This window comes from Pezoporus wallicus, unplaced genomic scaffold (assembly GCF_028554395.1).
Source record: "Pezoporus wallicus isolate ANWC-B61680 ecotype Strahan unplaced genomic scaffold, APGP_CSIRO_Pwel_v1 contig_5069, whole genome shotgun sequence".
Taxonomy (NCBI): domain Eukaryota; kingdom Metazoa; phylum Chordata; class Aves; order Psittaciformes; family Psittacidae; genus Pezoporus; species Pezoporus wallicus.
Window position 1 is genome coordinate 7,517,875 of NW_026642361.1, and position 25,143 is coordinate 7,543,017.

Genomic DNA, 25,143 nt, shown 5'->3' on the forward strand with positions numbered 1-25,143 from the left:
CAGGAAAAGATAGTTCAGCCCTTTTAATTCCACAAAAGATTGTGGCTAAACCCATGCCCATCCAGCATTTTATATTTGCCCTTGGGTGGCAGATCTCTTTGTGATGGCCCCAGGTTGTGCTCTCCCCACAAAGTCGCATGCCCTGGCAAGGTTCCTGATACCCGCACCCTGGCAAATGCCAAATATTACATCCCAGAGATGATGTTGCCTCCGACTTTGGTGGGCATGGCAGCAGAGAGGGGATGGTCGCTCTGCCCTTTCCTGGAGGTACCACGAGGCAAACAGGATTGCTGCAAAGGGCAAGAGCTGCTCTCCTGCCAAGCAAAAAAGGACTGTGGCTCTGCTGAAGGCAGCTGACCTGTAAAATTCAGGTTGCAGTCCCACAGACCTTTGGTGTAAGAGCTTGTGTTTCTTGCATTGAAATTGCATTATAGAATCACAGAATGGTTTGGGTTGGAAGGGACCTTCAAAGGTCATCTAGTCCAACCACCCTGCAACGAGCATCTTCGACTAGATCAGGTTGCTCAGAACCACATCCAGCCTGGCTTTGAATGTCTCCAGGGGTGGCACATCCATTCTTGCATTGTACTGAAATGCAGCCATGTGTGTATACTGAAAAGATACAGACTTCAGTATTAGTACACGTGCTCTGATGATCAGAAATTGCTCCTTATCTGAAGTCTGGCTTTGTCCTAATCCCACAGTGAAGGAACAGAAATGGCATAAAAGTTTGCTTTTGGGGCTTTTGAAACAAAATGTTAGCAGCTTGCATCTCTTTTGGAATTGATCGTGCTGTGTGGGGTCCAAACAGTTGAAGTATTTTGCCCAGACACCATCAGTTGCTGTCAGTTGCTGAACAAGCAACTATGTGGAAGAGCTTAATGGTTGATTTTTTCCAAATGCTTATAGTGAATGGCAATTGGCACGCAAATAAAGAGATAAACCTTATGTTAGCTAAAAAGTTATGAAAAGGTTATGTTACGTAAGGTAATGTTTGACACTCCATTATCTCATTAAATTAACTGACAGGCAGATTGATTTTATTTCTTGAATGCTGTATCAAAGGTGATTTAAGCGAGTTTTACTGCATTTCTGGATGAGTTAGTTCAGGTTGATTGCTCTATGTGCTGTTTGGGAATTGTTTGTGTATTGTAGGTGTGTACATAATCCTACAGCTATGCCAACATGTTTTATAATAAAACTTTACACCCAGATTACAGCTATATAGTGTCAGGGGCTAGTCTTTTTCTTCTTATTGCCTCTCCAGCCACGCACGCAAAGTGATTTCTTGGTTTAGGAGACTTAAGACCATTGGACCACCAAAGAGATGTGAATTAAACACAGTGCAAATAATGGCAGCTTTAGTGTAGCATTCCAAACCAGAAAGAAAAATGCAGAGCTTCTCAGATATCAAACTTTGGGGGTTGATTCATTCAGTGGGCCTGTGACCTGACAAAGCATTATGATTAATTGCACACATATTCCCTCGGAGGTTTTCCCGCTCGTGCTTTCTGCAGCAAAGATTGTTAGCTTGACAGATCAGTGCAGAAACTTCTTAAGTTGCCTAAAAGGGAAAGGGTTGGTTTCTGATTGAGAGTTAATGGAGTAATAGCAGCTGCTCCATGCGGGGGGGGGAGGGGGGAAGGAAAGAGAAGAAAAGCAGCTTTTGATTCTCAGAGAAATCACACACAGAAGTAAGCTGATTTTTCGATAACTCCAGCTATTGGATTTCTGTCAGGGATTGCAAGAAAATATGCACATGATACAATAGGCCTCATAGTTACGAATTCTTCTGTGATTCCTTTCATCTGATTACCTAAATATAAGCCATGGCCTGAGTTTTTTCTCTTGCTGTTAAGACACTCTCCCAGGTGTCTCCTCTTCCATGCATTTACCTTTGGGTTTAGGATACTTTTGGCCATTTAGGCTAAAGTTTGCAGAAACACAGATTCATCAGGCAGCTCCCATATTTGCAGTGCTGAGCACAGGTACTTGCACAGCACCATCCTTCCATTAACAGGCAATCCACACTGTCCAAGCATCGTCCCACGCAGGTGTTGAACACACAATTTAAAATAGTTTTCATTTTTCAAGTAAGGCCTAAACCCCTAGAAAACTGCATTAGGCACTTCCTCAAGGTTACTTAGTCTCTAGACCTTATCTGTGAAAGGGTTTTAAACATTAACCAGTGTTCCCTTTTCACATTTCCCAGCTGGACTGTGATGAGATAACACACACTCAACAGATCTTTTCATGTAGTGGGTGAAATGAGCTGAGACGCTTGATGGCTGTCTACAGACATCCCTGCTCCTGTGGGAATGACATGGAAGCCCTGGCTTGGGAGCAGAGGGCTCCCAGAGGCAAAGAGCAGACAGGGAAACCCTGGGACTGGGGTGGGCAGGAACTGCCTAAGCCAAGGCAGCAGATGTATGGGGAGCTCCGTACCCTCACACCTCACAGGCATCTTTGCCTTGATCTAGGACAAATCCCTCAAAACACACATGGAAGTGCGAGTCTGGAAGCTGAGACCTGCACTTACCTTTGCATCGCTCTTCCTGGCTTGCATCTTGTGGCTTCACCTGCAGATCATGATATCCATTCAAATCCAGTAGGTTTGTGCCAGAGCACTGACAAAGGGTTATGTGTGTAGCAGATATGGCAGGTAATGATCTTTAAATATACCCCTGGATACCCCCACGACATCCCTCTTAGGCTCCAAGTATTTAATTCAGCTCCTTGTTCAATAGATTTTCTAATACATTGTGAAATGTATTTCTAATAGATGGTGGGTGCTACTGGCAATACAGAAACACACAAAGCAGGGAAAGCGTAAACAAAAAACGCTCTTATCGCTTCAATTTTTAAAAAGAGCCTAAGAAGCTAACAGAGAGAGATACTGTAAAAACAAATTGATTTAATTGCACAACATGAAAGGAAAGGCAGGTCTTACTGAGGAGGACCTGCAGACAGAAAGGCAGAACAAAATTCCTCGAAGCAATGGCATATATTGAATAAACTGCACAAGCTGATTCTGCACATGGCTCTGCAAAGAGCAGCTGCTCTGGCTGCAAACATGCTTCAGAGGAAAACACAAAAACTGGAAATCCACAAAGCCAAGGGGGAAATCAGTGAATAATCCGCTAGAAGGAAATCCCCAGCTTCCACGATCAAGTGTGGGGATTAGAAAGACATTTCTAAACCAGTGAGGTGCAGGCTGGGACAGAAGAGAGAATTTCAGGATGTTTTTTTTATTTCCCCTTAGCATCACATACCAGGGAGACACTTCCTCCTTCCCTTTGCGTGCCAGTTCGGGTGTTTAACTTGGAATGTTCATCTCTCTGCAAAATCATTCCTTATCACGTTTGTAACAATTACTTACTTCCAGAGGCCTTTGCAAATGGCATTTCTAATTGATTTAAAGATATGATTGCTGATCAAGTGAGCTGTAGCAATTCAATTCACTTCTTGTCTTTTGCTCTGAGAACCAGATGACCAATTCAGTCACAAAAGCTTCTGGAGCAAAGCCAGAGGGGATTTGGTTAATCCAGATTTGTGGGCCCAAGCTACTGGTTTAAAAATCGATAGCGAATATATGTCACCATGTATTTCCTTCTACCTGGGGAAAACAAAGTATATATATGTGTAGAAAATCAGGGTTATTCCCTTTATCTGTAAGAAGTTACCAAGAGGAAATAGAGGAGGAGAACTTGCCACCACCTTAACCAGATAATCAAACCACCCCACGGTGGCAGCTTTCAGTGATTTGCAGTGTGTGAAAAAGTAATATGTATTAAAATATACTGTAATTAACCCCACACCCCCCCCCCCCCCCCCCCAGCCAGACACACATGTGCAGTATTTCTGTGGGTTGCGAAGGCAAGAGAACTGCAGAGGGTGAAAAAGAATCACAGAAGGTGCAAGCAAAGTGAAACAAAACACCGTATTCTTTGCAGGACAGCACTTCCAGAAGTTGGCAGGCTTTCATCCAAGATGCTGAGAGCTCACAACCTCTCTTCATCCAGTATATCCAGTGCTATTCCTTTCAGCAGGCTGGGGTGTAGAGTACCTGTATGAACCTAACAACAGGCACCTCCAAAGGGGTGGTGTTTAATGCAGGGAATCTGACATTTTTCATGCATTTTTAATCCACAGAACTGGAGGTGCCTGAACGTGTGCAACCAACACCAGTCAGATCTTTCCTACAGAGTAATTAGCCAAGAAGCATCAAGTTCCTGCCTCCACGAACAGATTTCCTTAACTTCCTTCAAAGGAACAGCTATCCCAGTGTGGACTGTGACCAGAGAACTCTACAAAAGTCATATAGCGAGTAAGCAGGGAAGAGGGGAGCAACCTCCAATTGCCCTGCTGTACTCATCACAGAGCACCACAACGCCACAACATGTACAAGGTTACAAATTAAGAAGCCTTATGGAAATCAATTCTTAAACACACAATATGATTAATCTGAGATGAACATTAGGCAATACAAGCATGTATGTCGCTGTGCCTTGTGCCTTGTTTGGCACACAGGGTTGCAGGTTTTCAAATCTAGTACTTTCCTCTTTCTAAGGAAATACATTTCCTATGTGTTAAAAGCTCAACAAAACACAAAGTATTTAAACATAACACTAAGAATGTCACAGATTAATACCATGAACAGTGTGGTTAGAACTGTGGAACTGTTGACGTAGATTAAAATGCTTTGCCAGTAACCAGATGCTGACAGACTCATTTTCCTGACTGAGCCACATGGCTTTTCTTCTCTGGTGCACACGAACACTGCAAAGCCTGGTCTCAGGGGTGTCCAGCCCTGCAGGGGTGAGGACAAGTGCCACAAAGATACTCTAGTCTCAGCCACTGACTGTGTCATGCAATGGATGTGCTCAGGGAAACTGTCAGAATACAGAAATCTTTGCACTGAGCGAGTGGACTAGGACTGGTACACCCATAATACACAGTGAAGAGCTGGGACAAGCAGGGAAAAGCCACCCAGCAAGATTCCATGCCCAGCCTTGCATTTTCTGGAGCATCCCCTTGGAATGACCCTGCACAAAATAGGTGTCCTTGGCATGGGCAGCTCAGCAGCAAACACCCACAGCCCTACAAAGAGTTGATGTCCTTCTCCAGCCCTCCCTGCAGCCATCCCTGGTGTCTGGTGACATACATCACACCACAGCTCACAGGTTCCCCTCAGCAGGCACTTAGGCACTCCACTATTCGCGTAAGTCAATGGTAAAACCTATTCTTGTAAAACTCCCCCAAATCGCTGCTCCTTACAGCCCGAGAGCATTTGGGTGAAGAGGGTAACTGAGAGGGTCAAATTAAAACTGCAGGGACTGAATACCACTGAGGCAGGAAAATTAGATCCACTATTTAATGACCATTTCCAGCACTTGTTTGATTTTGTAAGTAGTATTTCTGAGAGATTTCTACATATCTTCACAGTGAACAGGCGATGATGGAAGTTTTTTTAGACAGAAGTTAAAGTCTGAATTTTAAATGGAAGTTCTACACAGTGAAAAAAAAACAACAAAATCAGCACAAGGTTATTTTAGTCTTAAAGCTTTTTCAAACAAAACAAAACAAAACTAAGGTTAAAAAAAACCAAACAACCAAACTTTATTATTTTGGAAATACAGTCTATCAGTCTATCATAAAAGATGTTTAATTATTTACTATTAAACAATAGTAAAGATCACTTTGTAGAGATGAAATGAGCATCATCAAGGGCTTTTATAAACTGTCTCTCAATACCGCTAGGAGCTGGGTAGCTGTTGTTCAGGGCTAACAGTGCACAGCGTATTTGGTACAGTGTAGATGTTTTTTTGGTAGAACATATTTATTTACTGCCATAGCAGGAGAAGCAATTAGCTGACGTTTCATGGGGCAGCCTTCCAAGGATAATCCTGAGGCAAGAACAACTCCACTGTCAGATGAGACACTGGAAGGAGGCGCAGCTGGGTGCCCCTGCAGAGACCTGCATATGTGTCAAGCTGCCTCACTTGAGACCCTCTTGAAGGTTTTTCTTCTCCATCAGCAGCCTTGCCACTTACAAGTGCTTCTTCTTTTTTATTGCCTCTGCCCTGACAGCCAAGCTCTTGGCACAGATGGTCAGGACCACTATGAGGACTCCAACCAGGAACGTAACCAGGGGCCAGAGGAAGCAGTGCAAGAGGACAGTCTCATCATGAGTGCGCTTCAGCATCACATCATCTGGCCTGTGAAGAGGAGGAACAGAAGAGGTAGAGAATGTAAATCAACTCAACATCATCAATTCATCATGAGTGGAAAGCATCTGCCATGGAAACAATAAAGATGTTTTATGTGCAACAGTGTTAGAAAATGATTAGGTAGACCGCTTCATTCACTGCTTTCTTTTGCGCATCTATCACCAGCACTCGTGGCAGGCCACGAGGGCTTTCCACTTGCAGTGTTTACAGGATAACAAGTTAATTCAGTTAAATAAATAAATGAATGAATAAATAAAATTTATACTTATGTCTCCCAGGGATTGTGGTCCTCAGAAAGAGCATGAGAGATGTAATATAAAACTGTGGACTGGAAAACCGCTCCAGCAAAAACATAACACCAGGCAGCAGTTATACATATCTACCTCAAATACCATCAGACATTGTGCAAAGAGTTTAAATTGCAGTTAAAGATTCCCTTTTAGCTTTGAGCACTGATTTGTCCATGGAGCAACATAGAGGCTCCTGACGAAGCCCTGGCTGTGGTTTGGTTCTGGATAGAGAGCCAGTCCTGTCCTCAGCACTGCACTGCTGGCAGCCCAGGCTGGAGTCGGCACAAAACCTACTGTCAGGATGACTCCTGCCCAGCCTCTGGGTGTCAGAGGCTCCCAACTCAGCTCCTTCCAGCAGAGGCTTCTTCAGGAGTAAGCTGTGATTTGGTACTGCAAACACCAGCTCCTCAGTGGGCTTGAGGATGCCCCTACAGGGACACTTTGGGGAGCCACCCCTGAAGATCTGAACGCCCTCCCATGCTTCCAACAACAGCAACTAATACTCAGTCATGGCCGAGTCTGTGATAGAGTTATGCATTTCCAAAGGGAATCAAAGGGAGGATAATAGCAAGGAGGAGGCATCTCAAGAGGTTTGGAAATTCAGCTGTGCCACGTGTCTCAGAAACTGGGTGTCCATACGTATCTTCCAAGTCTTGGAAGTTTGCTGGGAATTCTGATGGCAGGTTTTCCTCAGCTCTGTCTCTTTCTGCTTTCCTGCAGTGTAACAGTTATTAAATCAGTCCTGTAGCATTTGCATTTCACCATTGCTTTCCCATCTATAGCCAGAGACATGCAGTCTGCTGGAAAACCATACGCAAAGGAAGGAAACAGAGCTTTCTCTAATTAGGAAAATATGTAAGTCATGGCTTATACTGGTCCTTACTTACATTGAATATTCCCATTCCATGTTGCTTTATCAACACTACCTGACTCTCCTCAGCAACAAACTTAAAATCCTGCAACCCAGGCTCATAAAGCTGGGTCCTGGGAATTAAGTTCTTGTAACGCAGTGGCACATGGGAACAGATACCTGAGCAACAACTGCTGTTTCTCCCCTAGCAGTTTCATCTTGATAGAAAGTAGCACTAAGAAAACATCTGTAGAGGAAACAAGAAGAAATTAATTTTCCTTCACCAAGAAGTTAATTATTGGAGATGCCTGCAAATCTACAGGGGTTTATCCATCCTTAAGGAGTCAAAGGAGCCCGACCACCAGGCTATTCCTGAACCCTGATTTAATCAAACCTGCATTTGCATTTGGAGGTCTCTCCTTCAAAATTGCTGCGTGGAGGTTCCTCTGCACTGTGCCAGCCTGCATGTCCCCAGGGCCAGCAGCACCACGCATCTCTCCTTGTGTAGCAATGAGCAGAGTCAGACTCTGATTAAGAGCAGCTCTGCTATATAAAAGTTGAAACTCAGCAACATAAAAAGAGATCAAAAGAAACCGAGGTGTATTCAGTAGTGGAACACATGAAGTCTGTTCAACCCAAACCCTCCAGACACATAATCAGGCACATGTGGAGACCATAAATTGAATAAAATAATATTAACTTTATGGGCACACACTCACCAGCCTATGCCATATAAATGACAGCACCCAAAGAGAAAAAATCCTTTCACAGGAGGTATAGTATTGCTTTCCTCAATTTTACTGTACCATCATCTGTGTATAGCAGAGTGCGAATTGGCAAGGAGGCCATAAGGAGGCAGCTTTCAATCCTTACAGCTCTCAGCTTACAAGTGAAGTTGATTTTTAAATATTCTTTCTAAAGCAGATATTAATCAAAAAGTTCAAAAATAAGGGGCAAAACACAAACTAGAAAAATAGATTCAGCGAAGAGAATTGTGCCTGGGAAGAGCAGGATACCCTTTTGAATGAATCTTAGATATTTTGGAAAACTTCTGTACCAAATGTAGCAGAGACGGATGCCAAACACTCATTACAGGTGCAACTGTAACTCTTGCAAGTTAGTCATTTAAAAGAGTTTCCCTTTTGGAGAAGAATCAAAGACTTACAGAGGCCTTTAATGAAGCCTCAATTGGGATATTGAATCCTAAGTATCCATTTGGGTTCAGATGGGTATTATTGCTATTCTTAGCTACAGCAAGATACCCTGTGCAATTCCTGCATGGCAGAAGATGTGCAGCAATCTGCTGTCAACTGCTCACAGCGTCTTTTCAGATAATGCATTAAGTCATGACTGGGTCACCCCAAAATACATCACTAAATGACTATTGACACCACATTTAAGACATTAAATGCCCTTTCTTAGTCAAGAGGAGGGAGAAGCACTCCTAGAGGGTGACATGGGACAGGTCAGGGACCCTCTGGGATGCAGCCTCTCTATACCTACTCTAGGTACCAAAAAATGGTGGGACAAATCTCAGCCTTGCTCCTACTTGATTTATCTCTGTGGTTATTCCCAAAGAACTACTGTGCTTTCAGCTGCTCTTTATTTCATCCTACATTAAATTTGCAGAGCAGATAAGCACTGCTGGACTCCAGGAGTGAATGAGAAAAGTAAATAAAGACAGACACCACTGCCAGCAGACAGACTCCATGCTCCTGGATGGCAACATCTTGGTTATCTGACTGTAACAGCCCATGGAAACTCATCAAGATCAACTTTGGCAGCTTATAACGCCATTCCTTTGCATTTCCATCAGGACCAGCTCATCTTTCCTGCATCTGTTGACCCACACGGAGACATTGCAGGGTGTAGGGGAAAGCAGTGGGGAGTGCTGGAGTGGCAGAAAGATGATGCAGAGAATGAGAGCCTGAGCTCAGTGGTGCCCAGTTGAGGAGCCCTTTCCTGGAGACCCATCACCAGAGCTGACAGCAGTTATGGAGAGTGCTCTGGAAAACACCTTAGAGGGTGTTAATAGCAGCAGGTCCCAATGAGACACAACTTTTATAGCAGAAAGAAATACCTGAAAAGGGATTACTGAAATAGAAAATGTTCTCTATTTTCCTTTACAAGGTAATTCCTTTTAACTCTGCTTTTTGGAGTTGAGACTGCAAACAGCTGCAAATAACAGCTTCTAAAGTGAACAGGGAAAATCAGCCCTGCTGCACGCTCACAATGCACTGCACGAGACCCTGAGCCCACCACACCACTGCCATAGCCCAGGACTGGTGCCAGCAGGGAGTGACCTGAGAAGGACCATCCAGGCAGGAGAGCCTGACCAGGGAAAAAGATCCCAGCAGCACATAGCACATGGGTCACACTGGACTTGCAAATCCACAGCGAAAGCAGCCTGAGGAGCAGGGTCCAGGCAGCCAGATGTCCTCTGCAGCAGGAGCACTGCAGCCCCAGCGACCCTGTGGCTCTGCAGGAGATGTGCAGAGGTCACTGCAGGGGTCTCGGGGGTCATCGTGGCACACACGCTGTGTCCTGCAAACAGGATTATCCTCCGAGTTTTCTCTTGCTCTTCAGAAGAAATGGGTAGGGAGACACAAGGGAGTCACTGGTAAGTCCCATGCCAGCAGCCAGGGACTGGCACGGCGGGAACTGTGAGTGAGGGCCTGGCTAAGTACCTGAAGAATAATCATGCTTGTGTTTGTTTCCAGGTGATCTGTGGCAGGCTACAAACCTTTGGTCTGAAAGAAAAGACTGGTGAAAAATTAGGAGGTAGAGGAAGTTAGAATCAGAATTAATCAGAAGAATTAAATAGCGCAAAGTCATCAGTGATAAATTAACAGGTTAGCCTGCTGAGGCTGGATTTCACTCCTTCCACCTGTTTCCTATCCTCATGTGATGGCATCTGTTTAGGGGAAGAGTTCCTGAAGATGAATTCATGAATTCTTGGGCAGAGCAGAACTGCCACCATCACTGTGGGAGCCTCCTAAGGAACTGGCAGGGTGCACAGAGCAGCTCTCCTCCAACATCTGAGTCTGCAATGTTTGGGTACATTCCCTAGGACAACTCCGAAGCAATCCTGCAACAAACCCTGCTGAATAAGGAACAAAATCTGCTTGTAGAAAGTACCCAGAGCAGCAGCCAGGACTGCAGAAGCCCTGTTTGGCCCATGGAACACATCCATGCTGCTGGGCAGCTTACTGCAGTTTCCTTCTTGGGGCTGAGCTTGTTAGCAGGGCATGACATCAGCCCTCCTCAGGGACTAGCGAAAACTGGATCTGTTGTGGTACAAAACGCTTTGGCTTTCACTCCTAGGCTCACACAGTGATTAATACAAGAGAGCTGCCCCACAAGTTTTTGAATCAGAAATATGCATACAGAGATACTTGTCTTGCCAAGCACAGATGGAGAGCATCACCAAGAGAGCAAAGTCACTGACAGCAAGCCCTGAGGTTTATGCGGCCTGTCACAGCTACTTCTGAGCCATGAGATAATCATGATGGCTACGCTGTGGGACAAGAGTAGCCAGAGCTAGGCTACGCCAGCGAGGCAGAACCCCAGCATGGTGCTGCACCATGATGGAGGTGATGAGTTCAGAAACCAAACATCCTATAGGGCCTTCAGAAGAATGAGCCTTTGGTGGTTATCACCTGCCCAAGGAACAGAAGCACACAGCAGCAGGAAAACACTGTGTCTACCTGGGAAAGCTAGATACAGGCCAAAGGAACAGAAACCATTATCAATAGCAGAAGCAAGGAGACCAGGAGCCTGGAAAGGAGCCACAGAGCTGCTGCAGGTACGGCAGGAGTGTCAGAGGAGGCTAACAGGGTTGGGCAGAGAAAACAAGGGGATTGTGGAAGGGGAGAGGAAGAAAGATGTATTTAATAGGGAAGCAGAAAAAAGAAGAGAAGGAAGAGGGCTGTATTTCCACAGCAAACAGCCCCTTTCCTCAGGAAGGGAAATAAATAGCTATATGACACCCAAAATACAGAAACATCGCTGTTTGGGTTTGCCCAGCAAGATCAGCATGTATTGAAACTGCAGTTTTGACTTTCTCTTGCTACTTTTGTAGAGGTGACCTGCCAGTTCCCAGAGTCTGAATGTTTGTTGTTTGGCTTGGAAACACAAAAGGAAAGGTGTCCTTGTTCCCTGAGGAAACCATCTCATGACAAAGACACAGCTTTGCTGGAAGTCCGCACAGCATCTCTCCCATGGTGCTGAGGCAGCGGAGCTGAACCCGGAAGAGGTATATATCATGCCTGGAAATGTGTTTCTTTTCCCAGTGTAAATCAGCAGGGAAATAATAATAAAGATATTTCCTTGTACCTGCAAATATAGCGCATTTAATAAACCCACCTTTGCTCTATGGCATCCATATGGTATTTCAGTTCAAAGATGTTGACCAGAGGGGTTGCACATGTTCCCCCTAAGCTCGGTCATGGAGCATCTCTTGTTTCAAGCAATGCTGCTATTCACGTGTCTAGTAAATGCAGAGCCTCTCAAGTGGATGCACCTAAACTCCTAACACCAGTTATCAATGCATAAATCAGTGGCGGGGCAAGAGAGAGACCTACTGGGACAAAAGGGAGAGCAAAACCTGAAAAGTTTCAGGCGCTGCTCAGGCATCGAGACTTGGTTCTGCTGCAAACAGCAATGGCCACTGTGAAGCACAACTCCCACTGCCCCACAGCCCGCGGGGTGAAAGAGGAATGAACAAACTAAAAACAACCCTAAGGAAATCTCTACTTTCACTCTGAAAACACGCCTTTACCTTTCATTGAACAGAGATGGCGGGAGGAATTCGTTTTTCCTTGCTAAAAGGTGAAACCAGTACTTATTTTTAGCAGGACTTTGAGCTTAGGGCTGGAGCCTTGTGGGGCTCTGACCAGGGGTAACTGGATTACTTGTTGCATGATGCAACACATCCCTGTTAGGTGCTACCAAGCAGTTCAAACAGACACTGGGTAAAGCAGGCCTTCATCAGAGCCTTCTGAACAATTAGTAAATGTCATGGGAAGAATTGCAGTGCGGGATTACCAAGAAGTCATGCAGGACCAAAATTTACAAGCACATAAACATTCCAGTCATCACTTCTGCACCGTACCATGCGATTTATGAGACACAGAGAAAGCTGACAGAGGCAGGGGACAGGGAAACCTTACAAATATTGTTTGTATTCAAACAATCTGGATTTAAAGATGTTTTCAATCTGCACACACTTATTTTTCCCAGAATTATTCACATCCTTTCACTATGACAAGCACTCATCAGTATTTTTTCCCCTATTGTTGCAAGACACAGAGATCCTCAGCTGGAACAGCTGCACATGGAGGCAGAGCTACATCTTACTAACAGTAAATTCCTTTCCCTCTCAGCCCTGAGCACTGCTCTACAGGTTATACAGTAAAAGAAAGGATAGGAAATAGCAACACCCTCTTCTGATTGGAGGGAATTAATTTGGGAAACTTTGTGAAGTACTGGAACACACTGAGATTTCTGTTCCATCATTTATGAATGAGAAACCCTATTACCAGAGCACATTTGGCTTCTGCAGACAATTATTCACAGATAAATGGCCTGCAGGGTATCCCAACACTATACAGGTGGGCATTAATCACCAGACAGTGCTTGCTTTTCAGATCTCAGGTGGATTTGTATACAGCATCCTGCAGCAAACACAGGGAAGTATAAAGCATGGCTGGCTCATCTGCTGCACCACAGCAAAGGAACCACAGAATGTACTTGCTATAATGGATGAATCCAGTGCTAAAAAGCAATAATGCCACGTAAATGAGCCACTAATAAGACCTGACTTATGTTGCTCTGCATGTCTCTGCATGTCTCTGCATGGCATGGACTGAAGGGTCTGAGGTGATGGAGATCTTGGGTTTTCTATTTTTGTTCTTGTTGTTGCTGTCAATGACACCTGGAATGTGAAGAAATGAAGTGACAGGGTCTCTCCCATCCCATACATTTCCACAGGCCTCCCACTTCAGGGCATGCAGCTGTGACCCTTATCTGCAGGTGTTCATGACTACAGACCCCCTGGAACATGGTGTGAGATCCAGAACACTGAAGCACTAGAGCTTGATGCCTTCTCAAACCTTTGGCAACAACCTGAGAACTTAATCTGAATGTGTCACTTATTTTGTGCTCTGAAACACTGGGGGTTGGTTTCTTCTGGGCAGGGCTCCCTTCAGACTGGAGTATCATCATGTCAACAGACAGGCACCTTCACTAGAGCTCTGGAAAAGTGACTTTGTCATGCAGCTTGCACCACGTGGCCCAAAGCTAGCCAGAAGAGAGTGGGACCATAAAGGTAATTGTCTCTGGTGGCAAAGCAAAACCTCACTTTTCAGTAAAATGCTGAGCTCCAAGCTAAGCTGTGCTTTGGCTCTCTAAGATCAACGTCAGACAGCTCGTTATGTTGGGCATCTCTGTGTTAACTGAGAATGACTGAAATTGCAAAGTCTGCTTCTCACCCTTTTTGTATAACTTTGAACCATACAAATGGCATCACTTGTTCTTTTCAAAGCAGCCTGTTGAAATGTGCCCCACCAAACTGAAGGGAGGTCTTGCCTAACTGTGCCCTCCTCATGCAGCAACAATTCTGAGAGTGATGCTAATTTCAGTTCAATGAAGAGGAGACGATGCTCAGTTGTTGATATTTACCTAGAATTTTACTCTTGTTTTTCAAAAGGGAGTATTAATATTGCAAATCCTATTTACTCTAAGGAACCCACCACTATATTCCATATGTTTTATACAGACTAACACAGAGAATTAGCTCATCCACACAGTTAAAAAAATACTGACAGGAAATACACACACTTTATTACGAAGTGAACAGGTTTTCCCCTCAGTTTGTATGGTTTTGATTTCTTCATAAGTTATTTAGTCATTGTAACTCTAAAAGTATACTTAAGCAAGCACATTCCTAGTCAGCGAAACTTATCTTTTAAAGTTCATTCCCATCTCCAGAAGAAAATAAATGGTGTTCACATTTCAGCTTAGACTATCTTCAAGTATCTCTGGCAGCAAGCCTCTCTTCTGCTGTAAATAAATTGTTGTATGAACAGCAAAAGGCAGTGTTTCAGGGCAGACATTGCATTTGGCAAGAACATTTAACAGTAATAGGATACAGCAACTATAAGGAAAAAACTCTGTCTGAGTGCTGCACAATTCCTCAGTGCCAACCTACATAAATGGCAGACCCTAGGTACTGTGCAGCCTCAGAACAATTTTGCTTCTGCTTCATCTACAGATGTGATGTGAGAACCAGCTTCCATAGCTCTGGACACCGACCACCTAGGTGCCTGCACCTGAGCAGATCACCCTAAGCTCCTTTACAGGAGAGAAATAAGCATCTCTGGGCATCTGACCCCCATTAGGCATTTATTTTTGGCTAAGATGAAAGGCTGTGGTTTCTCCCCACTGACTGTAAGAGATAATTTGCACAGCACCTTGTCCTACCACCTCAGGTGAATCCTGGCCATGATGTCTTCTGCAGAAGCTCCCATGTTTCTGACTATCCTGCTCACTCAGTCTCAGCTGGTGAACTAGCAGCACCTCTCTGTCTAGAGATGCCAAAACAGTCATTCGGTGGCTGCTGCTTAGCAGATGCAAGCATTGGCACATTGTGAACCAAAACAGCTCCCAAGAAGGTCCTTTCCAGGCCTGATGTCACTGCACAAGGAGCCCTAACTTTTAACCTCTGCATTCTGTAGACAGTGCTTCTTTCCCCACTGTAAGAAATAACTTGGCTTTGCTACCAAAGTATTGGTGGTTTCCCTCTGCAAAAAGTTAACCAGGGACAGCAGACTGTCAGCCTGAGCATGCCAACCAGGTCTACCGTCTCTCGGGGGGGGGGGGGGGGGGGGGGGGAGGGGGAGGGGATGGGGATGGGGGACGGGGCACAACAAACAAAGCCAGCCTAGGGCAAATCTGAAGCCCTCAAGGCACGCAGGAGGCCACCCGCGGGAGAGTTGGGAATCTCTCCACCTGCCGCCCTGCTCCAGCTCTCCAGCTCCTCCAAAGTCCTAGCACACACTGGCACCCACTTGCCTCCCGGGTGCCTTAATAAACTTCAATATCTGATGCCAACACTCCCACACTGAGCCCTGAATTGCACCTGCAAGCCCCAAGCTATTCCCACCTAGGTCTGCCTCATCTGTTTAACATCCAAGGGCTGGTGGAGTAGGACCAGCCTCTTCCTTTAGTCCCTGATGTGGCAGATACTTACATGAGTTCTTAACTTAGCAACCAAGAACAGCCACCCCAGCTCTCAAAATTATTCATTTTGATCAAACTAAGCACATGTCATATGCCTCCAGAATTGGAGTCTAAACCCTGTAAAACCCTGGCTGATTTGGAGATCTTAAATATTTTTCACCTCCCTGTCTACATGGACCTATCATTCCAGTCACTGCTGTTCTCCCAAGTGCTCCCAGCAAGCCTGCACACTGTGGTAACCTTCTATTCCCCAACACATCATTGTCAGAAAGAGATAGGCAAAAAGATTCCCTGCCCCTCCTCTTCCCACTGAAAGAAGGAAACAACACCTTATACTTGTGTAAGTCACAGTAACATCAGTAGTAAAAGTAAGAATTGCAACAGAAGATGAGATGTTTTAAGTTACAAGTTTCTACTCTGCAAGCATGTGTGAAAACTGGCAGTTCTGTGAATGTTTATTACACGTATCTGACTAATTAATCCTCTGTGAACACAATCCCTGGGTTGCTTTGTACTGTTTACTGATCTCCCCTTTTCTTCCAGCCCCTCATGAACACAGTAGGATTTCTCTTCCATGGAGGGAAGAAATATCAATATCCAAACCAGAAATTTGCCACGTAAGTGTTAAAAGCCAAGATTTTGCCTTAAGATTACATGTTCTTAAGGAAAACTTTCCTCAGAATTTCATGTTTTTACTTTGAGTAGAAAAACTGTTTTCCACTTTCTCTGTAGCTTTTCATCAATAGAGTCGTCTTGTGAAGCTCTGCACTAAACTCTGTTTGATAAACCACATGACTCTATGGCTGTGTATGTTTATATATATGCATACATTTATATGTATTTTCAAACGGGACCAGTGGACAGCTGTTAAACAGATGTGTAAGCACTTCTGTTATGCAAATGTAGATTACTCACCTCAAGTGCTGGTTAAAGTAGCATGTAAATGGTTGTGAACCCACTTTCTTCTTCCAGTATTTCTGCTTGTATGTGACATTCTCAGAGTTCTCCTGATCGTCTCTTGTGCAGGGAGGGATGTATGAACACTGCCAACACACGTTGCAGAACAGAGTTACTTCTGCATTCAGAAACACAGGACATCACTCTCTCTGCATTTTCCTCACAATAACAGTGTGACTGAAATGAGCAAAGAGTAAATTCAATGTTCAATGAAACAAAAAAGAAAAGTTAGTTGTTGAACTTTACTTCAATTGCTAGTTACTCCCTGAAGGTACTGGAAAAGAATATGCCACCATTCAGAAACGAAATAAAGGCTTTATCCTCTTTTGTTCCATTATCAAACCAACCTGCCACGTAACACCTTGGGGGTTTGTGTGGTGAATGGAAAAATGATCATTTAATTTTGACGTATTCCTAGTCAGCACATGGATTAGATTTGAATTGCTTCCTAGCTTCAGTGAGGCACATAATTGCAAGGTTTTTTACCACCATGCTAATAACCAAAATATTCCAGCAGGCTTTCCCATATGATGGAATATCTGATATGTGGCTGACATCCACTGACAAAAGACAAGTATTCTTGCGCTGTTACAACATGGGGAAACAAGCAGAAAAAGTTCAAAGCTCCACTTCAGCAGAAAGGATCAGCAGATTCAACAAGGGTTGAGCGTGCAGCTGAGCTATATCTCCAGATCTCACCCTCAGACATCTGCTTCAAAGCCCAAAGAGAACAAGGGGAGTTCCTGCCCCAGCTTGGTGCACTTGGGGCTGGGTTTTCAGAGACTCCACTCTGGGTCACACACAATGCACACACCTTGTTTCCATGTCACGTCTTTGACACATCACCCTCCCTCCTAGCCACAGGGAATTAAACAAGAAAAAACAACCCACTGAATCCGGTGTTGGTAGTTGCAGGATCTCACTGCACAACCCCTCCTATTTTTCCCAAGCATTGGTACAGGAGAGCATTACAGGAGATGTTGAACAAAAATGAGTAACAAGGCTAAACTGGTCCTTGGAAATCATCAAGGCTTTTCACCCTGGAGGACACATGGACAGCAAGACTCCAGGTGCACACATAGATCTTTTAATTCCTTTAAAACTGGGAGCTGCAAGCAGAAAACGTGTCTGTGAAGGTAGCTGAGAAGTCTCTTAAGTAGGATGAGGAAGCAGGAGGTGCAGGGGAAGCCCCTAAAGGGATCTCCACATATGATCACAACATGAGTTTCTTCATAGTACCCTGAAGGCAGTAACAGCAAGTAGGAGATACTTTAACCTGAAAATAAACATGACTCACTGTGCCTGCTAGTGCTTCCTCTCCCTCTCCATCTAGTGAGGTATCACAGGGGCCTACCGTGTCCCACGCTGCATGCTGTACCCAAGCTGTACAGACCTACAAGTCCATCTACACCATACAACAACTAGAATCTTCACCATTCCAGGGGAAGGGGAGAAATACCAGGATCTTACCGGCCTGATCATGTAAAACCTGACCACTTCTGTCAGCACTTACAATGCTGCCAATAGCTTCCATGCTTCAGACTAAAAGAATTCACAAGGTCCTGCTTGTGGCTTCCAAGGTGAAATTTCACATACAAGGGCCCCTGTTTTCACATAGGCCCACATTGCATGTTGCCATGGCACAATGCTCCCTTTAGATCCCCATTCAGATGACCCTGAACAAGGATTGTCCCACTGCTGATCACAAAGGACAGAAATGAGCAGCAACACCACTCTGCTCCAGGAACCACAACACAGGATTTGTCACATGCAGTTGTTTCTATCTTCAATAATATTCCTTAGCTGGCAGTGGTTTTAGTTTGGTTGTGTACTTTGGAAGCATCAACCACACTCCTCTTTCCTCCATGCTGCCAGTGCACAAACACATCTATGCAGCAGCTGCATGGAGTCAACAGATTCTGCATGCTTCCCTCTCTCCTCTCAAATGTTTCTTCCTCGTGGCTGAGCCTATTCATCCTCTTCTATGAAAGTGTGACCACCCCACCTCTCCTCTGCTGGCCAAACTTTCTCTGTGTACTTCAGAGACCTTCCACCTCCCTCAAATTGGGGACAACAGTGAATAAGCTCTCTGGAACTAAAACTTCATAACACTCTTTGCACAAGTAATTCCAATGACAGCTAACAGAAACCATGTTGGATTAATTTCCTTCTGTTCCTCTTTATCTTCATGTGGAAAACACAAAGGAGACATCCAGGGGCTTGCCTTAAAACGATGGGTCCTCCTTGCTTGCGCCTGTTGAAGATTAAGTCTTGCAGAGGAGAAGTGGACCCTGCTCAAGGTGAAATCTTCATTACATGAATCCCAAGGGTCACCCTCAAACATCTTCTTGACTTGATGAAGGATTCGAGCCATAGTGAATACCCAAGGTCCAACTCCATTGTGCTGTACAAGCACTGGAGTTTGTTTTCTTCCCCAGGAGGCCAGCACAGTTCCCACCAACCATTTTGGCCCTTTCTGATCCACATGGGTAGTGGGCCTGTCTTTTCTCAGCCGCCCAAGCACGCTTCTTGGGGACTTTGCTTGACCAACTGTATCACCCTCCAAAAAACCTGGCAACTTTTGCTGCCATGAGCTGGTGGGTGAACCTGAAACGACCTCCCGCTTCGGCAACAAGCAGTTTCTGAAAGGTTAATTCTGCAGTCCTCCCTCATGAGACACAGCATGAAATCCTGCCATCAAAACGTGAATAAATGCCAAGTGTTTGAAAGCAAGCTGGGATGGCTTGTGCTCAATCGCAGTTCATGCATCAGCATCCATTTTCAGTTTAAGTGTTCCACCCTGTATTCCTTTGATTTATTTTTTTCCCCCTTGAACAAGTTACAATGAAGTTGGAGAACAGCTCTAGAGATCAGACATTCAGAATAAATCTAATGGAGCCGAGGTCTTTTCAGCAGACCTATTGGCTCACGGTGCTGTAATCTCACCTCCTACGCTATGTCATAGCAACGATAAAATTATTATGTAATTCAAATACAGTCTCAATTACACAGCTCAAAATTGTTATCAGGTTAACAATATTCTCCCTTCAATCAGAGCCAGTGTTTGGATAGAGGAGTCAGGATGTAATTCAGCAAAAACGTCAGCGAGTAACTAATATACCTTTGCACTGAGGTTTTGTAAGATCTGTATCTGTGTTTGCTGCTGGATGCCGCCACACCAGTGTCTTTGCAGATGCCTAGGAAGAGTCCTGGTCCTTCTGAACCCTTCATCAGAGCAGATATTCTTCCATATCATAGAGAAGAGATGGAGGCATGAACTCTTGACCATGGTTTAGCTTCCAGGTTGCATCTCATGCTTCTCAAAGCAATTCAATCACATTTTTTATGAAAAAGAAGTCAGACTTGGTAGGCTCCGAGGGAAGCTACCTCAGTCCTGGAAGACACTGTCGGAAGACAAGACCAAGAATGTCCCAAACGCAAATGCATGTAAGAGCCCAAAGCAGAAGCAAGTCAGCCCATCAGAAGACAAAGCGGTTGCACTAAGAAGAAAGTCTTCAGCCTCAGCTTCTCCTAGCTTTGTGTGTGAGCATCTCTGCATGTTCCTGGGTTATCTTCATGGCCTGTAAGGGAACTAGTGCTGCCAGAACCATCCCACCATAGCAGAAGTTGAGCAGGGGGACTCGCTCCGTAAGTATAAAAAAACATCTCCTCCAGCTGACTGTACCAAGGGAGCTGGAGCTGAGCACCACAGCTGGTTTTCACCTGCATCCATCAGCGCAGGAAAACCCACCAGGAGTGATCAGAGGCTCAAGGCAGAGAGAGGCACCCCAAGCAAAACAGGAGGGTGGTGGGACTTATGGGGTTTACCTAAAAAACTGCTAGGCAGCATCTGCAGTGTTTGCCTGTCAAGGGCACCGGCCGAAACACAGAGCTGGTGCTTCACCAGACCCTCACGAAATTGCTGTAGGCAAATGTTGTAGCTGGGCATATTTTGCTATTAAACCTCCTTCGTCATGGGTCATACTTAGGAGAATCCAAAACCCCAAATAAACCTATTTACAAGTGCACAGAAGCAGTAACAGTACATCACCTTGTCAGGGTGAACAGATACAGAAAGAAGTGCGGCGGGAGCAGGCACAGATGGGGAGCACAGACAAGGAGCCGCAGCTGGCTGCTCTGCTCCCGTGCCCAGGGATGGAGACAGGGAGAACTGGGTCCTGCTGCACAGCTGCTAAGATCAGGCTCACCAGTCGCTGCCTAAAAGTTTCTCAACAGAACAGTGTGCAGGTTCTTCCAGCCCTACACTTAACTTCATGTGCAGAAAGGGGAAAGTCTAAAGAGCCAGAGAACAGATATTTTGAGAAGCTGATGTACCCCCCTGTTATTTTACCCAGCCAAACCTGTAGCCTGATCCTTGCACTGGTTGTGTGTGCTGCCAAGGGATTTGATGGCCAGAATGATAGTGACAAATTGACTTTGGTATTAATCCCCCTTAAGCCTTATCTCAGAGATTATTATTGCTATGAAGGCAGCTGAAGAAAGGCACCGTCACTCTGCTGAAATTTCTTCTTCTGAGACGACAAGGAAAAAGAAAAGAATTCCTCAAATCACTGATACTGGATACAAATGTAATCATGCCTGCTGCTTCATACATACATTTCTGGATTAACTCTGACCCAGCTATATATAATCCTTTAAGAGCTAAAATGAATCCTGGGCTGTACAATGATGTGATTAGGAAGCAAGCAAGAAAAATAATTAATTTCTTTTTCCTAGGAGCTAGACCTCGCTGGAACAGCCAGATCTGAGCTGCCAATGCAGTTATGCATCAGCCCACTGCTGCAGAAAGTATGAGAATTTGAGTCCAGCACACTGGGGACTTCTGGAGCAGAGTTTAGCTGCCAACTGATTCAGTATTGTGTGTTGTAAGGAGCCTGAGCTATGCTTTTCCTGTGCTATTGATTTACAAGGAGAAATTGCTACCCACAAAGAGAAGCAGCTGAGCAGTGTAAAATTTGAACACTGTTCAAAACAAAATTGGTCTTTTTCTTCAGTTCCAGTTAGTTGGAGCTGATCAGCGTGTTGTATGTCTAATTGCATGAACAAGCAAGTGTGATGCAAGAAGGCGATGGACACAGGAAGGGTTAAATGGCTCCCCTTCAGTGTCCATTCATAAATACAGACTGGATCCCAAGCATTAAATCCAGCAGATTCCTACTCTGTTGCTATGACTGACCTATTTCAGGATAAAATTCTGAGAGCTTTTAAGGACGGTGTGACTTCAGGACAAAAATTAAAAGGAGAATCATCTCCACAGACATTAAGCGAGGGAAAAAAAAGAGAAAACCAAAGCAGCAGCTATGCATGCTTCATTCCCTTAAAAGGGTATGTTTTCCTAATGAGACCTAAATAACTTCTTTTTATTCTATATTGGGTTTACATAAGCTTCTTAAGGTAAGGAAAAAAATTGGAGCGCACTCTTTTTCCGTGTTGTTTTCCACTTAGTTAAATTCAATTACTACCAGAGAATGCGGTTACATCAAAAAATGCATCCTTTCTGCTTGGTCTCATCTAGTAAATCAGATTTAATCCTCAGCAATCAATATCCCAGCGTAAACAACCAACACCTAGAGATTCAAGGTACTAGCTAGACCTTGGATTTGTAAGAGCGTGCAAGTGCAACTCACTGCCAACACACAGCCCTATGTTTATTAATTGTTAAATAAAATATAGGCTTCTGAGTGACATTTGCGGGCATGGCTTGAACCTCTAGGTGCCTCTCTGCAGAAACTGCAATCCAGCCCTGGGAAAGGCACAATCCTCCTCTTCCCACCAGACTTCCAGGAAGGCAGCAGAAGTAAAACCAAACCAAAACTCCCTGACTACTCAGAGAGACATGGCGGTCAGAGCCCAGTTTGGATGCCTGTGCTGACACTAAGGATCTGCAGGAGCTGTGAGCCCAGGTGTGCTGGTGGCACTGCTTACTTCCCATCTCCCATTAAAAGGGTGGCTTTTCTCCCACATTTCACCACCTACCTGCTGCCTGCCTGGAGACTGAGAGAATTAGAGGGAAGTACTGGTGCTGGGGCAGCTCATGATGCGTGTTTCCATAACCACAACTCGCTCTGTGGAGCCTGGCAGCAGCACCCCCAGGGAAAGGTGAAGTTCGTAAAGCTCTCACACAGGCTGATTCATCCACTTTGCTACCAGGCACCATCCAACTTCACTGCTCACCACTTCGGAACGGTGTCAACAATTCAACCCAAATCCTGTCACACTTCTCATCCTGCTTCTCACTCTCTTGATTTTTGCCCCGACCACCCTTCCAAGCCCATAAGCTGCCAAGGGGCAAAAAGCAACCCGTGAACCCCAAGTCTGCAACTTAATCCAAGAGACGGATCCACACTGGTGTAACTGTGACTGTGGAGATGTGAGGCAATGCGTCCCAAACCAGACATGGAAGTCTGCTGCCCAGTCTCTGCGCGAAGACCCCTGTATCGTGCTTATCATGGCTCTTGGCACTGCGCTATAGCCATATCTCGGTTGAAGAGATGAAATTTCCTTTTCCAACACACTCCTGGTTTCAGCTTCTTTCAGGAGGTGGATTCTGCCACAGGTTTTATTTTCTGGAAACTACTAAACTAAACACACCCCGCTCAGGCAGCATGCTGGCAAAGTGAGCTGTACCGAGCATGAAAAGTAGAAAGCAGAATAACTGCCTGTAAAGACAGAAAAATCACAAGTCACACATTGCCTTCAGACTACCCTAGTTTGCTGGAAGATGCAACTTTAAAGACACTTCCGTTCGGTCCATTTTCATGTGAGTGACGGAGAAGTTTAAGAATCAAAACAGCACCGAGGAAACTTCTGTTCCAGCACAGCCTCTCCCCAGCGCCCCATCTGCAGCTGCTCCATTACAATTCCAGCTGGAAATTGTAATGGAGCGGCTCTGGGAAGCCCCTCACCCTGTGGGACACCCAGAGCCACAGCACCAGGCGCTGCTCGGGCAGACCTCCCAGTCAGCAGCAACAGTTTCTCCCTGGTTTAGCACCAGCATCCCAGCGGAGTGCGCTCAGGGAGACTGTGGGCCGGGGCGGCGCCGCTCCCGTGGCTGAAAGGGAGAGCTGGGTCTGGGTCTGCCTGGGGAAATAGATACATAGATATACAAATATCTATACTGATATAGATAGATATCGATATATATATATTTATAGTTATAGATATAAATAGATACAGATAGATAGTTACACACATATATTTATATAAAGATATGTATATATAAAAATATATATGCATAGTTATATATAGAGATAGAGGTATAGACACTATACACATCGTGTATAGTGATAGCGCATGCATAGACACTATGAGTGCATACATAGACACTCTACATATGTACACACACCACCACATATATATACATGCATACTATGTATAGTGTGTCTTCATATATAAATATATGTACTTCTTGCTAAGTAACAGCACAAGGGCATTTACGGGGGATGCCGTGACTTCATCTATCCCCCCATCAGAGAAAAACCCGCACCCGAACGGAGGGCTGTTGGAGGGGACCCTAGGGCAAGACGGGCACAAGGGGCAGTGACGGGGCAGTGAAGGGCGAAGGGGGCAGGATTCGCCCCCCGGGACGCACCCCTAAAACCCCCCGTACCCCTCATTTTCGGAGCGCGGGTCTCACCTTGGGGTTGGTGCGGAGCTGCCGCTCGTCCTCATGAAGCAGGGCGGGCGCTGGGGAGCGGGAGGTGCGGACCAGGACCTGCAGGCAGGGGTACCGAGCCGTGCCGCGGCAGGCGGCCCCGCAGGAGAAGGTGCAGGAGAAGCGCTCACCGAGCTGCCGCACCGCCAGCACCGTGCAGTTGGCGGAGCCGCCGCCGCCCCGCTCCTGCAGCGCCGGGCGCAGCCAGCAGCACCCCAAGCCCAGCAGGGACAGCAAGCCGGCTGCGATGAGGAGGAATCCCAGCCGCATGCTCTTGTCCTCCGCCTCCGTGTACTTGTAAACCACACGGCTCCTCGCCATCGTCCCGTTGCCGCTGGCATCCGCCGCCGGGCAGCCGCTGCCATCGGCTAAAGCTCCCGCCGCTCCCCGCCTCCATCCCCGCCTCCTGCAAGGATGAGGAACCCACGGGGGGTGGCTGTGCGTGCAATCACCAGGAGAAAAACACACCCAAAACTCCCTAGATCCATAAATAAAACCCTAATGTAAACCCGCTTGACCTAATTCAGGACCCTCCGGGGGTGGAAGGGACAGATTGCAATGGGATTAAGCTGGCATGAAGATTTGATGTGGTTCGGATTAATACCGGTTACTGTGTAAAGTGCAGTATCTAGAGAGGGGTAGGCAATACCTAGAGGGGGGAGGACGGGTGAGGAGGAGGGGCCGAAACACACCCTAAGGCACATTTCGGCTCCCGCCCTCCCCCCCCCGCCAAGCCAACATCCCCACGTAAGGTGGTTGTAGCATCCTGGCGTGTAAATCCAGTTGAATAAAATCACAGCTTGAAACAGGCCATGAAAACAGTCTGTCATTCCCAGTTCTCACTGCCGACTTGGTTAAGTCCTGGAGAACCCATGTGAAACCCTACTCAGAACCCCCGTA

General features: G+C 45.6%; 1 protein-coding gene across 1 annotated transcript; it reads right to left on the reverse strand.

Moving 5' to 3' along the window:
• Positions 1-5,471: 5,471 nt before the first annotated feature.
• Positions 5,472-24,677, reverse strand: KCNMB4 (potassium calcium-activated channel subfamily M regulatory beta subunit 4). The gene is made up of 3 exons (XM_057429451.1): positions 24,226-24,677; positions 16,527-16,654; positions 5,472-6,218 (listed from the first exon to the last, which is right to left on the reverse strand). The coding sequence occupies exons 1-3, from the start codon at positions 24,562-24,564 to the stop codon at positions 6,050-6,052; spliced, it is 636 nt and encodes a 211-aa protein (XP_057285434.1). The 5' UTR covers positions 24,565-24,677; the 3' UTR covers positions 5,472-6,049.
• Between the last annotated feature and the right edge of the window lie 466 nt (positions 24,678-25,143).

Excerpts from the sequence above, each read along its gene's own strand:
- KCNMB4 (XM_057429451.1), bottom strand. The coding sequence starts at position 24,564 with ATGGCGAGGAGCCGTGTGGTTTACAAGTACACGGAGGCGGAGGACAAG. Across the intron at positions 16,655-24,225 it reads AGCTCCGCACCAACCCCAAG|TGTTCATACATCCCTCCCTG; the intron begins GTGAGACCCGCG and ends GTGTGTTGGCAG. Across the intron at positions 6,219-16,526 it reads TACTTTAACCAGCACTTGAG|GCCAGATGATGTGATGCTGA; the intron begins GTGAGTAATCTA and ends TCCTCTTCACAG.